The following is a 16,665-nucleotide window of genomic DNA, read 5'->3' on the forward strand; positions in this document are numbered from 1 at the left end:
TGATATAGAGCGACTGTAGAGTTACTGTACAGTTGAGAGGGTTGTATTTACAGTTACTGTAGAAGTTGGAGGGAGGAAAGTTAATGTTTACTGTGGTAGAGCAGCAGTAAATTTACTCCAGAATTGTGAGCAGAGAGTTACGTAAAATTCATTGATATAGAGCAACTGTAGAGTTACTGTACAGTTGAAAGGGTTTTTTTTAGAGTTACGGCAGAAGCAGAATGGTGTAAAGATAATGTTCACTGTGGCAGAGCAGCACTAGATTTACTGCGTAATATTCACTGATATAGAGCGACTGTTGTTTTACTGCATAGCTGAGAGGTTTGCATTTACAGTTAATGTAGAAATTGGAGAGAGGAATGTTAATGTTTACTGTGGTAGAGAAGTAGATTTACTCCAGATTTGTGAGTAGAGAGTTACGTAATATTCATTAATATAGAGCGACTGTAGAGTTACTGTACAGTTGACAGGATTGTGTTTAGAGTTAGGGTAAAGTTCTGTGGGTGGAAAGTTAATGTTCACTGTGGTAGAGAAGCAGTAGAGTTACTATAGAGTTTGAAGGGTGGATAGTTCATGTGTATTAATGTAGAGTTACAGTAGAGTAACTGTAGAACTCATAGGGAGTAGATAGAGTTGCTCTACCTTGTTGACAGGTTTCTCTGGAGTCGTCACCGTAGGCTCTGGCTGGAGTTGTTTGCTTTTCTTAGATGGAGTTCGTTTAATCTTCGGGGAATGAAATTTCATCAATTTCATCGTGAAAGAGGAGAGGTGAGACTTCTGGGATTCTGAAAAAACAAAAACAAAAAACAACAAAGGATAAATTCACAAAATAAGCACACAAAAAGGAATAAAAAACAAGATGACAGATACATTTAGAGGGATGATCTATCACTGAAAGAGGAGGGCGGGAATGGGATATTTACAACCTGCAATCAATGCAAGATCAGAGTCAATTTATATAATCAACACAATTAAACTATACAAATAAACATACACAAGCCTCGCTGGCGATAAACATCACCAAACAAACGTGCTCCCACAGGCAATTACATAATCTAGAATCCCTGTCTGTGGGGTTTTATCATAATTGGAATTTTATAGGCCATAATTATAGAGAGAAAGAGAGAGACACTGCACACACAAGCAGCTGGTGTATTTCTTAATTTATCTCCATGTTCAAAGAAAGATCTGCTGTTAAAAAATGCTCTCACATGCTCAATTCCCATTCACATTAACACAAACCAAGCTGTACAGCTCATTTAGAAATCGTTATGATTACGACATCACAACACTGAGACCATTAACACAAGACTGCCTACATTTACACAACAATTACTTCAGCCCATTGTGATAAACAACAGTGTGATGTATGGCACTTTGGAGTGTTTATCCAATCATAATAGAGGTTGAATTCTTAAAGGTACAGAAGCAAAACGGACCATTTAAAGATAAAAGTGTGTAATTTCTGCATGACTACCATTACCAAACAAAATAGTCAGAGAAGGCGGAATATGGTCATGAAAGAATTGTGTACTTTGTCTAGAGAGCCTAAGTACATACACACACTCTCAAAACACATTTGACCTCTGACCTCTCTTGAGAAAAAACACTAGACACAACAGTGCGTGTGCTTTGGGGGGACAAAAATGCAGGAAATTATATGTCATGTGTGTTTTGGTGTGTATATTGACAGCCATTGTTGCAGAAAAGGGCTCTGCCTTTCCGTTCAGAGTGTGCTCAAAACAATGCCTTCTGGGTAAAACGGAAAAGTCGTATTGTAACTAACATGGGTGGAGCCATTATGCTCTAATACACACACATACAACTCTTAATTACCCTCACTCACACGCATGCATGGTGGGCATATTAAGGCCTGTAGGCTGAAAGGAAAAGCAGTGGAGCGTGGGTAATGTAGTATTTTAACTGTAACCACTACTAAAATCCATACTACAGATCCATATTACACACCAGCACTCACCAGTCAACCTCTACAATACAATAATGAGTGTGTAAGTGGGTGTGTCACACAAAGTGAATGTAGTTATGACTCAGACCTATTATTGTGTAATTTAAAGGATGATTTTACATGCAGTGATGAATAACAACCAGCATTATTATAGTATCATTATAGTTTTTGTTAATATTGTTAATATTTTTTATTTTCAGTTTTCATTTAAAATGTAAAGTTTCAGTCATTGTTTTTTTTTATTTTAGAAATGTTATTTTCATTCTTCAACTTAAACTAAATAAAAATAAGAAATACTTTCTTGGCAACTAGCTGAAATAAAATGTTTAAGTTGTTTAGATTTTATTTTATTCCAGTTAACATTTATTTTCTTTCAAAAAGTGATGTTTTTATGGTTTTAGTTTTAGTTAACTCGAATAACCCTATTAACAACCACCAGAATCGACAGATGCATGCAGAGCACTACCTACTAATTTTTGAAAGTAGTATGTAGCATGCATAGAATGCCTAGATGACCTAACTACATTTGACAAAATGTGCAGTATGCAACCAGAGCAGGAATACTCTATCCCACAATGCAAAGTGCTGCACTTGACCTTCCATGTCCAGTGTGATAGATGAACCAGAAGTGGCATCAATCTGATTCATCATTTGATCTGAGTGCCAAAAATTAAGATTTTTTTGGACAAAACTGTATTAAAGGCACAATATGTAAGATTTTTTTATTAAAATATCCAAAAACCACTAGAACAGTGTTATATATTTTGCTGACTTGTGTACTTACATTATCCCAAATGTTTAGAAGAATGTTTAAATCCAGAGAAATAAGCAGTTTTAACTAGTGACACGGACCGTGTCCTTAGTGTCATTGTGTCACCTGCCAATGACGTCATAACCCCTCGATTTCCGGTTTTGTTTTGTAGAAAACATGGAAATTTCCTTTTTTGTTGACACTAGCTTAATACACATGCATCTAAAACATTGAAATCATACATTTTATTGCATGTTTCTTTAAGGCAAATATTGATAGGAATAGAATGACATGAATAATAATATTTTACATATGAAAAACTTCAAGTTTCAAGTGCACTATTATGACAGTTATTACAAATACCTTTGATTAGATTTGGAAAGATGCAACAATGGTGGCAGGCCTAATTGAGATGCATTATGGGTAACCCTGAAGCTGTGCTTTAAGTCTGAGTAAATGACTCTGTCAATCAAGTTCCACTTAATGTAAAACATTTCAACAGACAGGCTCATGTATTGCTCTGAACTCTAGCACACTTTCCTCCCTCATTCCGCCCGAGGGAGTGTTTTCACTGTCTTTAATGGAATGCTGATAATATAGATTGACGGAAAAACAGAGAGGGAAGCATCAGATATTAGTTACGTCCTTCAAACAATGTCCATCGCAGACTAATGACCACACGTGTCTAAACACACGGGCAGTCACTAGAAAAATGAATTCAGGAATAGGAAGCCACGCCCAAATACTGCATCACTTCCTGTCCAGCGACCCCATGGCAGCAGACTGCATCGCCTGATCTCCGGTTCGGCATGTGAACAAGAAAGTACGCACATACAATTACTCCCAACTTCTAACTCCTGTCACCTGTAGGTCACAGCCACCACTTCCTGCTTTAGCCTCAGACCAACCCATCAACTTCCTGTCTGGCTCCAGTGAACAGGAGCACTTCCTGTGCTGCCCATCCTCTTTACAACAAAGAGTGCTGACCTCTGGAACACTGAGTCATGGATAAAACACACACACACACACAAACACACACACACACACACACACACACGCACACAAACACGCACACTCATAACTCACATTATACATTATGAATTTGGTGACGTGCTTATTTTTGTTTTTTAAACCACAAAATAAAATATTTCAATTGTAAATATACAATATTTTTTCACATATTACAGTCAAAATTATTATGAACAGTTTTTGTTTGAAATAGTTATTTATTTCTAAGGACAAAATAATTCCTAGTAATCACATTTAGAGATAGTAATTTCAATAAAGCCCTAAATATAAGTCTTTAATATTAGTAAGTTTGTTGCCTTTGAAGCTTCACAAGCGATTCAATGGTAGATACAGATTCAACACTTAATAAATACAAACATTTAATAAAATTCAACTTAGAGAAAAAAAACAGACTAAATAATATTGTATTTACATAACTCTATAAAAGATTCCTTAACTGTACTCGTGTACTTACAAAACATATCCCTCAAAGGTCGTCATCTTTTAGTATAACAAAAATACAATAAAAATACAAAAATGATAATAATAGTACTAGTTAATGCGTTTATTAACTTTTGTTATTTTTTTAGTTAACAATAAAAAAAAATGAATATGTTTTTCTCTTATCATTTTGCAAAACAAGTCTTTCAAAGTCCGTCCTAATAAAAATAATTGTCTCTTAAAGTATAATACAAATACAATAAAATACAAAAACTAACTAACTAACTAATAATGAGCAAAATATTTTTTGCGGCATTTATTAATCTGTCAAATTTTTTTTTATTAATCAGAAAGTTTTTTCTGGGTCCATCTTACAAAACAAGTCCTTCAGTCTGTCCTAATAAAAACTGTTGTCTATTAAAGTATAATAAACATACAAAAACTATGATAACTAACCAAAAACATTTTTACAGGATAACTAATAATAATAATAATAATTAACTAATTTAAATAATGTATCAAAATGGTGACATATATTTTGAATTCAAGATATTTTGAAAATATACACATTTATAAATAAAACATGAAATGATGTCTATGACTGTGAAGTCTCTCTATGCAAGTTTCAGAAACAGTGAGTACAAACCAGATCATTAGTTTAAAAGGGATACAGATACTGACAGGTAAGATTCAGAATCACCTGCACATGAATGTAAATTTGCAATTTGATCTTCTTAACATGCTCTTGTGAGAGTGAGCGTTTCAGATGTAGGCATGAATCCACCCACACAATCCGACAGGAAACGCTCTCAAGCGAGTCATAAACGAGCTGAGAAGACGAGAGGACGAGGAGGAGGTGAAGTGGGTTACTGGAGCAGACGTGATGTGCAGAGACTTACTCAAGTGAAAAAACACGAGTGTGCCGCCAGCCGAAGAGCAGCAGACAGCGCAGAGATGACTTATCTGAACACGCTTACTAACCCCATTCAGACGTGTGTGTGTGTGTGTGTGTGTGTTAGATTCAGGAAAGACAGTCTCTGTTTTCACATGACAAATGCAAACACATTCCCTAAATGAAGCATCATCCTTCTTCATACACAGACACACAGCAAGGCTTCAAACTGAATACACATGAACTGAAGATACAAAACTTTCATTTCCATGTCACAAGGTTGTTAAGTAGCAAACATGCTGCTAAAATTCAATTCAAGTCCACAAACTTGTTCAAACAATCAATTCACAATGATTCTTTCGTGGAATCACTCAAAAATGTTCACTGAACTCTCTGCGTGGCATTGTAAATGGTTTAGAAATATGTATTGCTATATTGGTGCGTACAAAATATAGATTTCATATAATTATTACATTAATTTAGTGCAAAAACAGTGTGCAAAACATGCTTGGATTATTTCTAACAAAATTTTAACCATATTTTCTTTAAACATTCTAATACTTGATATCAATGCATGTTTGGAACAAAACTGTGGAAACAGTGATACATTTTATTCATGATTCGTTAACGAACAGAGTTCAAAAGAACAGCATTTATTTGAAATAGAAATCCTTTTGTAACAATTTAAACAAAAATGTAACTGTCACTTTTGATCAATTTAACGTGTCTTTGTTGAATAAAGTGTTATTTTTTTCTTTTTCAAATCTTATTTACATCTTTTGAATGGTAACGTATAAATCATGGTATGTATAAAATATGAAGCAGCACAACTGTTTTCAACATTGATAATAATCAGAAATGTTTCTTGAGCAGCAAATCAGCATATTAGAATGATTTCTGAAGATCATGTGACACTGAAGACTGGAGTAATGATGCTGAAAATACAGCTTTGATCACAGCAATAAATTACATTTTACAATATATTCACATAGAATATTCACATATATTAAATTGCAATAATATTTCACAATGTTACTGTGTAGTACTGTATTTTTTATCAAATAAATGCAGCCTTGGCGAGCAGAAGATATTTCTTTCAAAAGCAAAATTGTACTATGTATGCGGCAATATAAAAAAAAAAAAAGAAAATATAAATATCAACATACATGCTAAATATTCAAAAAAGACGTTTTTAAATCTATTTTTATCTGTGTTTATTTATATGGCTCAGCCATGATTAAACACACAGGCGTCATCCTCTGATCTAGAGTTCCACATTCCATCAAACAAACGCTCTGGTCCTGATCTATTTCTGCTCTTCTGCTTTACGCAATATCACACACACACACACACACACTGTTGCCATGGTGATATAAGCAAAGAGACACATGTGATTGACGTGAGTCAGCTGAAATTAGCTTCTGTCTCCTCTCTGAGCAAGTGACAACAAAACAAATACAAAACAAACTATTAAAGGGGCCAAGTTTCTTAGCCAAAATTTAGTTTTATATAAACAATTAAATGCAAAGCTGCTGTACATTGAATATATGTTATGTAAATGTAGGCTGATATGTTAACATATTTAGTTATATATTATTATTATTACTAAAAACCATAAAAACATCATTACTTGAAATAAATTGGTAACTGAAATAAAATAAAATATAAAAACTTACACTTATTTTATTTCAGCTAGTTTCCAAGGCAACATTTCTATTATTTTAACTTGATGTAATAAAAGAACTCAAATTGAAATAAAAAAAAATTTGTAAAAACTATATATAGGCGTATATAAAAACAACAAAAACTAATAAAAATGACTAAAACAACAAAATGGCTAAATCTTTAAAATTTAAATGAAACAGAAAATGTACAAATCAAATCTAATTCAACAAATATTCACAAAAACTATAATCGTATCTCAATGATACTAAAATAACACTGCTTTTAAGCTTTTTTTTTTAACCATTTACTTTTTCTTCAAAAAACGTAAAAATCAAGTTTATTTCAAAAGCATGACATCCTGTTTTTCCATGATTTGGTCTTTCAAGTATTATTTGTTTAAATGACCATCAGTCTGATAACGGTTTACAATAAAGTACAATTTGTTAAATGTAGATATTGCATTAGCTAACATGAACTAACAAAGAGCAATAGATTTTTTGCAAAATGTATTAATCTTCTTATTTAAAAATATATTAGTAAATGTTGAAAATAACTAACTTAGATAAACTTAATAAACACTGTAGAATTATTAATTGTTCAAACATTTATTCATGTAAACTAATGTTAACAAAAGAAACTACTGTAAATGTTACTTTTATATATTAAGACAATTCCAATGAAACAATGTGCAACAACATCAAATAACATCTGTGTCTCTGTTCATATTTTTCCCACAATGCAACTGCACTACTGTGCCTAGTGACATTTCAATACATTATGAGCAAATTCTGTTTGGTGTGATGTTTTGGAAATATCCAATAAAACCCTGAACCTGATGGGAACAAAATAATGAAGGTGCTTTCACAAACTCCACTTCAGTCTGCAGGGTTTCTGAGAGCGTTTGTGTCTTCGAGACAGTCAAAGTGTCAGGTAGCAGACAGACCGTACGTCAGGAGTCAGGACTGATGGGGTTTTAATAGTTTGTGTTTGGTAAACAGAGCATTACGCAGCCTGAGAGCCAATGACAGCACAGCAATGGGAGAAATGCATGAGGATTATCATTTCCGAATGCAAAACACTCGTTATCCGTCACTTGCTATCTCTCACTCACACACACACACACACACGCTCACAACCTTCTCCAGAGAGCCTCATCCTGTTCTCAAACACTGTTCCGGCTCTAAACTCTCGCTGTCTGGCCTTGGATGATATCTAATAGAATTTCCGGACCTATTAGTTTCTCCAAGAGCATTGAAAAAAAACAAACATAAAACTTCAATAAAGCATCATCTGCTTTGATCCAAAGCAACCAGCACCAAGATGAATAACATTAGAATTCAAAATAATACTGTGCAGGTCAAAGACGAGACGTCCCATTTTGGTGTCCACATTAAATTCAATTTACAAAGGTGATTTTATACACATAAAAAACTAATAAAAATGACTAAAACAACAAAATGGCTAAATCTGCAAGTCAAGTCTCCTATAAAGTTTCAAATAACTTTTGTGATAATACAATTTCAAAATATGGATTCCATCGTCACTCAAATGAAACAGTATACTTATTCTGACCTGTACTTATTAAAATATATAAAATATGGGATCATACTACATTTTTTATATTTTAAATGATTAAAAACGTGCTGAAAAATGGGTAAAACCTAGTGCTTTAAAGGATAGTGGCAAAGATGGGTAAATATTTAAAATGATTTAAAATGAGTCTTTTAGTGTAGGTTCTAGTTCTAAAATATGCCTGACAAGATTTTTTGGCATACAAACTATTGTTCCACTCAATAAAATTTTTTTCTGTAAATCATGGTAAAAATACTCATTATTTATTATTTCCTCAGAAATAAATACAAGTAAACACATTCGAATACGAAAGAAAAAAAATTAAAGCTGTGTTAACCTTTTATTTTATTGTACTCCATTTAACACAAGTTTCAGGTCTTATTGCGAACAATTCATTAGTAAACATTATTTCAAATAAACACACTTTGCAATGTTTTATCAAAATGCTCAACCTTGGAAACAACTTTCCTTTTCTGATGACATCACCAAGTCCACCTTTTTTTAACCCCTCCCCCTCAACCACCTGACTCAATGCTGCAATGCAACACCCACTTTTCAAAATCCAGTCAAAGGATCAACTAGATTACACTAGATTTCAGATGTAAAACAGGTTCCAAACGGAATTACAGATTAATCGTCTTTTATGAGTGAATGAATGAACTACTAAATGTTAAATGTAATTGAATCAGTCAATGTCAGTCATTTTCTTATTTTTTCCAAATTTTCTACTCCCATATTTCAGAAAACATTTCATATTTAGTTTTCACTCCTAGTGGAGAGCTCTATTTTAGCATGAAATGTCCGGAAACCAGCACACTGAAACTATAGGTTAAAATGATCATTTATATCCTCTAAATCAGACGGGATGCTTCGATAGCACAATATGAACCCCGATGTTTGGCTTGAGTTACACAGAACCCGATCGCAGATGGTTTAATATGATCTGAGGTTCTGCCATCAGCAGTTCTTAATGTCCTATTTTGGACTTACGGGCCTTGAAAAGACGCTGGCACAGCAAAGGCCAAACATTCAAGTGCATGTTTCAATGATAAAGTAGAAAGTTAAATACAATGTTTCTTATACAGGTATCAGAACTATTTGTCTGCAAAAACTCGCCTAAATCCACTAAATGCTCTGAATCCTAAATAACCCAAACAGATACGTCTCATTCATCTCCTGCACAACCTGAACGACTTTCTCTGCATGGCTGTTTCTGGACGCAGATCTTTGGGTTGGACCAACCCAGAGTTGGACTGGATGAAATGAGCACTTAGACAAAAGCCACACAACTGGAACGGGAAGGAATGTCCCTGGAATTTCACATCAGAAGCTTCTGTATTTCCAGAAATACTCTCTTTGTTGGAGACGAGTTGGAACTTGCTTGTACATTTCGTTTTTTTAAATAGGGCAATTAATGTATTAATGTAACTAACAAAATGATGGTAATATAAATGTAATAATCATCTGTAAAACAAAATATATATCAAAATACTATATTATTACAGTCTGATACCATAACACATGTAAGGAAACAAGCACAAACTCCAAAACATTCAGATCTTTAACAAACGTCTAACCTTCAAGACAAGCAAATGGACATTGGAGAATGTCCAAAGCATACACTGATCAATCGAAACCAATAGTAAATGGACAGAAATATGACAAAATTTGTATCCTTCAAAGTCCAAAATCCAACTTCACAATAAGAGTCATTAAAACCAAAGTACTCCTACAACTAGTTAGTGAACTGCAATAACAACTAGTGAAATCTCAAAAGAGCAATGTGACACTTCACAATACCAAGTGACCAAAAACAAAGTCCATCCTGCATTAATATTATATATTACACCTGTTACATCAGAAAACAAAGTCCAAATGCCTCCACAGGAACTCTACAATGAACTTGATGAATTCAAATCCTTCCTGTATGGAATTTCAGCACATCCGTTCTCACCTGTATCTGGTTCCCCGGTATAAAAATAGTCCGAGTCACCTAGAAGAGGTTGGGTTCTCCGACTGCTGTTCCCCATGTAGAACCCGGACAAGTTCTGGTTATTGACCTTAAGAACTAGTTTAGACTTTTTCCAGTCGCATTCACCTCAAACAGTGACCCAAGACATCAGCCTGCTGTCCATCTACATCCAGGTCAGAAATAAGCACCCAGGATCAGAGACATCACTCAGGGTTCGCGCTTAGTCACCCTCAGTCGAATCCCATGACCCAGCCTGACTCAGACATCAAACCGAGTGGAATCTAAAAATAAACTCGAACAGAACTGCAGAGAACTTCCATGTGTGCCGGATGATGTCGGAATGCCAAAACATCCCGATTCCAAAAGGAACTAGGGAGCAATGATGATCTAGATCCACAGATGAAAAACCACCTAACATGCGAGAAACGATCGATAAAGCCTACGGCATGGAAAACATGCAAACGAAAAAGACAATGGAAAACCAGTCAATACATTTTAAACCTCCATTACAGGAGAAAAAAGCTGCAGACATCAGATAATACAGCTCAAATCAGAGCGCAGCGCTTGAAATTCTCAATCCGTGTCTATCCGTTCCATACTTTATTCCCACAAAGCCCTGCACATCCATATACACACGCCTGCTTCTCTCAAACACACACACACACACACACACACACACACACACACAGCACAAACACCATCTAATTACTGAAGCTCAGGATAGTAAGAACATGTTTTTCATTCTAGTAATCTACTGCACTCATTTCTCTAAAACCCCAAATTACAGTTTTGGGATGAAAAACAAGTGGCCAGAGACGACTTAAAATAATTCTGTACTTATTCTGGCCAATCAAAGAATGGAGCACACTGAAGCAAAACCCATCAGGAATTCGAAACTACAGCCAAATAAAGCCTATTGAGTTTTCAGATTCATTTAAAACTCATTTTATTTTAGATCAGCATGTGTAAAGATCACATTGAAAACTTTTTCATGTTTAATTTTACTCCAAAGCCCTATTAGAATGAAGACTTAGGGGAATGTGATATCACAAACACCACTTTATTTTACCAGTACTGTGGCTAAATGTGCATTTGTAAGTGATGATGCAAAAAAATAACTAATTGACGTCCCCTAATGAACAACTCCATTAAAACTTGACTTAGACCTAAGTCAAGACTTAAAACCACTGAAATTGTTTCACAAAAACCACTTAAAAATTCACATTAAAACTTGCCTTAGACCAATTTTATTGGTCGATTTAGACTGTAAAAAAAAATTATTTTTCAAAATTGTAAATAAATCAAAGATCAATAAAATACTATTACATTGCAAAATGTAGCTTAATTTTATATTGCCAACAAAATCATCATAAATATATACATTTATAAACAAAATGTATATATTTATACTCAAAAACTTAATAAAAATGAAGCGCTTTGCAAATAAATGGACAATTTTATATTTCTAAATGTAGCTTAATTTTATATTGCCAACAAAATGATCATGAATATATATATACAGTATATATATATATACCCACACACAATTTCTCATCCTGCCCAGACATGCACTAGTCTTGATCTGTTGTGTCTGAATGTCTCAGTAGTATGTTATCTCTCAGTTTACTGCTAGACTGCGTTTAAGACACAAGCATGTACATGTGAGCATTCACACACACTTTTGTTGTCTGGGATTTACATAGCAATGCAACTATTCATAATTAATCACACACCTCAACTGAATGCATTACACATATACATGCACTTATAAAGAATTGTGTTATCAGGGATTTACATAGGGATGCAAATAATCCAAAATACAGCCAAAAGACCCACCGAATACATGACACATTATTACAGTAGAGTTATTTTGCGAATGTCACAATCTCTCAACCACACACAGAGACGATTCCTCAGAACTGCTCAGATATAAAAGGGCACGTTAAAGAAATGACATAATTTCTACTGAAAACTTATTTTAAGTATCGAAGAAATTGTTTCTTGCAAAAAAAAATATATATATTTGTCATGATATTCCGAACCAATTAGTTTATTTCTCACAATTTTGAGATATCTGAAGAAAAAGTCTAAGTTTATGTGCAGGTATATACCTTGCAATTCTGACTAGGTTTGCAAAAAGGTGGAAAATTTCCAGTAAATTTCGGAAACATTCCAGAAATTGTGGAAACTTTCCAGGATTTTTGGGAATATTCCAGGTATTTTTGGAAAGTTTCCGGAAATTTTCCACCCCTTTGCAACCCTAATTCTGACTTCATAACATGCAATTGCAACTTTATATCACACAATTCTGACTTTACAACACACAATTGTGAGTTTATATCATGCAATTCCGAGAAAAAAGTCCGAATTGTGAGAAAAAAAAAAGAGAATTGTGAGATTTAAAAAAAAATCTCAATTACCTTTTTAATAATTTATTCAGTGGTGGAAACGGGCTTCCAAGAAAGCCATACAGGTTTGTATCAACATTAATGACAACATTTTCATTTTCATTGAACTGTTCCTTTAAGTTCTTCCATCCCAGCAAGACATGAGCGCACGATCTCAAGATTTCTCACATGCTGATTTTCCGTAAGGAAGTTGAGGGAGGTCAAATCAGCTTCCTGGTTTTGTTGAGCACCGCAGAGAACGAGAGAGGCAGACAGAGGGAGGCTAGTTCAAAGCAGGTGACCGGCTTTAATATTTCGGCATGAATGACAGTGCCATTATGACATCAGGTCAGTGTATCCACGGCGACAGAGAAACATGTTGATGCCGAGAATTACGTCAGTACACTCATACAGAGTCGGTCTGCACACTCTGCTCTTGTTGATTCGGGCTGGCTTTAGATTTATCCAAAACCATCCATCGATTCGCCTGACCAACAGAACGCACAAAAGACAAACAGGCGACCCGGTAACCAAACACACACAAACCTCCAAAACAAACAAAGCGGGTGTATTCAAGCGCATGGGTGAGCGCACACATACCCGTAGACTTCCTACAGGTCGCTACAAGACCTGAACAAAACATGCGGCTTCACAAAACCTCTCTGACTTGAAAAAAAAGAAGCAAATAATTCCTGTATATTGTTCAAATTAGGTTCATTCTCAAATAAGAAGTGCCCTAACATGATGCATAAGGCTCAAACACATTCAGCCCCGCTAAAATGTGCCTTTCAGGTGTGTCACAAAGGAATGTTCAGGTTAGCAACGCCTCGGGATAAGCATTCTTTACTTTCCCACCAGGAGTTCACTAAGAAATCAGCTCAAACATAAATGAATAGATATGGACCAATATCAAAACTTCAATGGACATTTTTTTTTATTTTTTTAGAAATTGATATTTTATTCAGCAAGGCTGCAGTAAATTGATCAAAAGTGACAGTAAATACTTTTATATTGTTATCACAGTTTCCACAGAAATATGAAGCAACAACTATTTTCAACATTGATAATAATCAGAAATCTTTCTTGAGCAGCAAATCAGCATATTAGAATGATTTCTGAAGGATCATGTGACACTGAAGACTGGAGTAACGATGCTGAAAATTCAGCTTTGATCACAGAAATAAATTACATCTTAAAATATATTTAAATAGTAAACAGTTATTTTAAGTTATAATAATATTTCACAATATAACCGTTTTTCCTGTATTTTTGAGTAAATAAATGCAGCCTTGTAAGCAATACAAATCATACTAACTCCAAACTTCTGAACAGTTGTGTAACAATAATAATACTCTCTTTTTATATAGCCCCTTTAAATGTAGCTTCTCCGGGAACTTTGCCGAGTAAAAGCTAAATATTTTAATTAAAAAACTATAAATGTATAGAATTTTGCCTGTTTTCAATCTATATATGAATCTATAAGTGTTCAGTCTATAATTTTACAGTCTGAAATTCTGGATTAAAAGTGTTACAGTCTGCAGTAAGAAAGACAGAAATAAATGCATGAAAATTAAAAAAATAACATATATATTTTTTTATTAAATAATATTATTTTGAAATGATACCATCTGCTTCTAATGTCAACCCAACCAGCAACCAATCATTTAAAATAATTGCATTGCTTAACAATGCTAGTTTATTCTAAAAAAATCAGTTCTTCATTACAGCAATATCCACTTTACAACAAAACTTCCCCTGCAGCCTCACCCTAAACCCTGACCCGATCCGATCCGGGCGGACAGGACAGCTGTTTAGGGTGAGGTGATCAGGGGGATTGAGTTTCCTTCCCACCGCCCAAAGAAACCTCCTGTCGCTTTCCGTTACTAGACTCACCACAACCAGATAGACACATCTAGAGAGACAGACAACACACACACACACACACAGTCTCCAGTCTGTGTTGTCATACGCCTAAACTTAACATGCAACATGACAGCATCCAACTCTGTCCAAAGAAAGCCAATAAGACTGACAAATTTGACATATTGAACATAATTTATACCGTGCATGTAAATTTGAACTAATATAGTAATATTCAAACACATGTTATTTGTCAACTGCTCTTTTAAGAATAATTTCACATATCTTAATGCAAAAATACAACAAATATAAAATGCACATATGACCTCTTTAAATGGTTTTAAGACCATTTGTGCAACCTAATCAGCCAGCCAGTAAACAAGAGTGAAATGCATGAAAATTAAATAAATCAGTGCACTACACACTGCATTAAACTCAAAACTTCACTTATTTCTGTGTCTGTGTAAAATCAGTCAGTCTGAGCTCATGAGATTGACACCAGCAGCAGGCTGGAGAGAGTCTCCACTGTTTGCATGTGAGCAAGCATTGATAAATGCATCTTTAATTGCACAGACAGGCGGCCAGAACTGTCTCTGCTCGTTTGCATGCGTCTCTCGGTTGAAAAGCACCGGGATGATCCCGGTTAAATGTCCCGTGCGGCAGCGCGAGCTCTGGGTCCCCAGCGGGCGCTAGCGCGTGCTAACGGACACTGATTTATTCCACCCCCTATTTATAGGTCGAAATAAACATTAGAGACCCGCGCCTTTGGTTAATGCTTAAAAAGAGCATTAAATGCATTGATTAAAGAGCGAGGAGCTGTTAAAGTGCGATCGAACCGGGCCTACAGACTCAACGGGCCGGTTCGCGCTTACCGTGCTTGCTTTCTATTTTCCCCGACATGATCGCTGCGCTGGCCGGAGCAAATCCTCAATTTGGACAGACACAGGAGGACACAATGGGGGGGTTTAGACCACAGTAATCCCGAGTTGTGTTCTTCAGCCACACATTTTGACGTGCTGGCTCCGTATGTCCGCAGATCCCTGGTAAAAAGCGCAAGAATCCGTTCAGATGCATACGCTGGCGACAGGCAGACAGTGAACGCTCCTGCTGATGTGTGTGTCTGTGAGTCGAGTCCCGTCCCGAGGATCCATTGGGATGCGAACACAGCGCCGCTCTCTGACTGGAATCACGAGCTACAGGGATAAAAACGGGCTTGTTTGGTGTCATCTCGGCGGGAATAACACCCATTCTGTCATTATTTACTCTCTTTCGTGTCCTTCAAAAGCGATTTTAGCTCCTTTGTTCTGTGGAACACAAAATGAGATGTTTGTCGGAATGTTCACGCTGCTCTTTTCCATACAGTGAAAGTGGACGGGGACCAGAGCTATCAAACTCTGAAATGGACAAATAAAAGCTAGAATAAAAACAGTCCATACGACGTCTGCTCTATATTCCAAGCGGCTTTGACATTTATTCCTTAAAATTAAATGGAATTTATTTGTATGTCATAGTAAGTAAACCAGTAGTCTCTCTATCATGTTCCATTGTTACTGGCTAGTGGTCAACTGATATGGGTATGATCAAAAATTGTTGATATATACGTGATATATGCTAATTTAATGAAAGAAAATGAGATGTACACATACATACTGAAATCAACATTTCGTTTTTACACAATCTGTACTCAAAATATGTAAATAACAATTACTATTAAAGATATGCTACTTTTTAACAACTTTTTATCTGGTTTGTTTTTCCCCCTTTCCTAACATAAAGTAAAATAACACAATATTTTATCATGTAAAATAATAATAAAAAAAATAAATAACTACAGTAAAATTAATTACTGCCAAGACATTCAAATAAATAAAATATCACAGAATACTAAGTGTGGAACACTTTCTAGTGTACTCAGAAAAACTTTCTGAGGGATCTGAAGTGTGGCGATCTGCTGCCATCCAGTGGCTAAATTATGAAATCACAATATTATTCAAAATAAACGTTTTAATTCTGTGAAGTATGCACTGGTTTTATAACTTTCTTTGTGATATACCGTGATATATAGCTGTCAAGTTTTTAATTAAATAGCAACCAATGAAATGCTACAAACTCAATAATTTATAGTATGGTCAATGATGTGTCTCCTTGTCA

The 16,665-nt window shown here is 35.0% G+C and overlaps 1 protein-coding gene across 9 annotated transcripts in view; it reads right to left on the reverse strand.

Moving 5' to 3' along the window:
* Positions 1-15,650, reverse strand: part of rapgef1b (Rap guanine nucleotide exchange factor (GEF) 1b) — a 46,471-nt gene extending 30,821 nt beyond the window's left edge. For 8 of the 9 annotated variants that reach the window (XM_016509526.1, XM_016509529.1, XM_016509524.1 and 5 more), the window contains exons 1-2: positions 10,250-10,398; positions 643-785 (exon numbers count right to left, since the gene is read on the reverse strand). In XM_016509526.1, coding sequence (XP_016365012.1) covers positions 643-785; positions 10,250-10,325 — 219 coding nt within the window. In that variant the 5' untranslated portion in view covers positions 10,326-10,398. Of the gene's footprint in view, positions 1-642; positions 786-10,249; positions 10,399-15,386 lie in introns of those variants that run through there. The other variant, XM_016509523.1, reaches the window with a different exon arrangement.
* Between the last annotated feature and the right edge of the window lie 1,015 nt (positions 15,651-16,665).

The sequence above is a fragment of the Sinocyclocheilus rhinocerous genome, unplaced genomic scaffold, assembly GCF_001515625.1.
Source record: "Sinocyclocheilus rhinocerous isolate Xijiao unplaced genomic scaffold, SAMN03320098_v1.1 scaffold1045, whole genome shotgun sequence".
In the NCBI taxonomy this organism is placed as follows: domain Eukaryota; kingdom Metazoa; phylum Chordata; class Actinopteri; order Cypriniformes; family Cyprinidae; genus Sinocyclocheilus; species Sinocyclocheilus rhinocerous.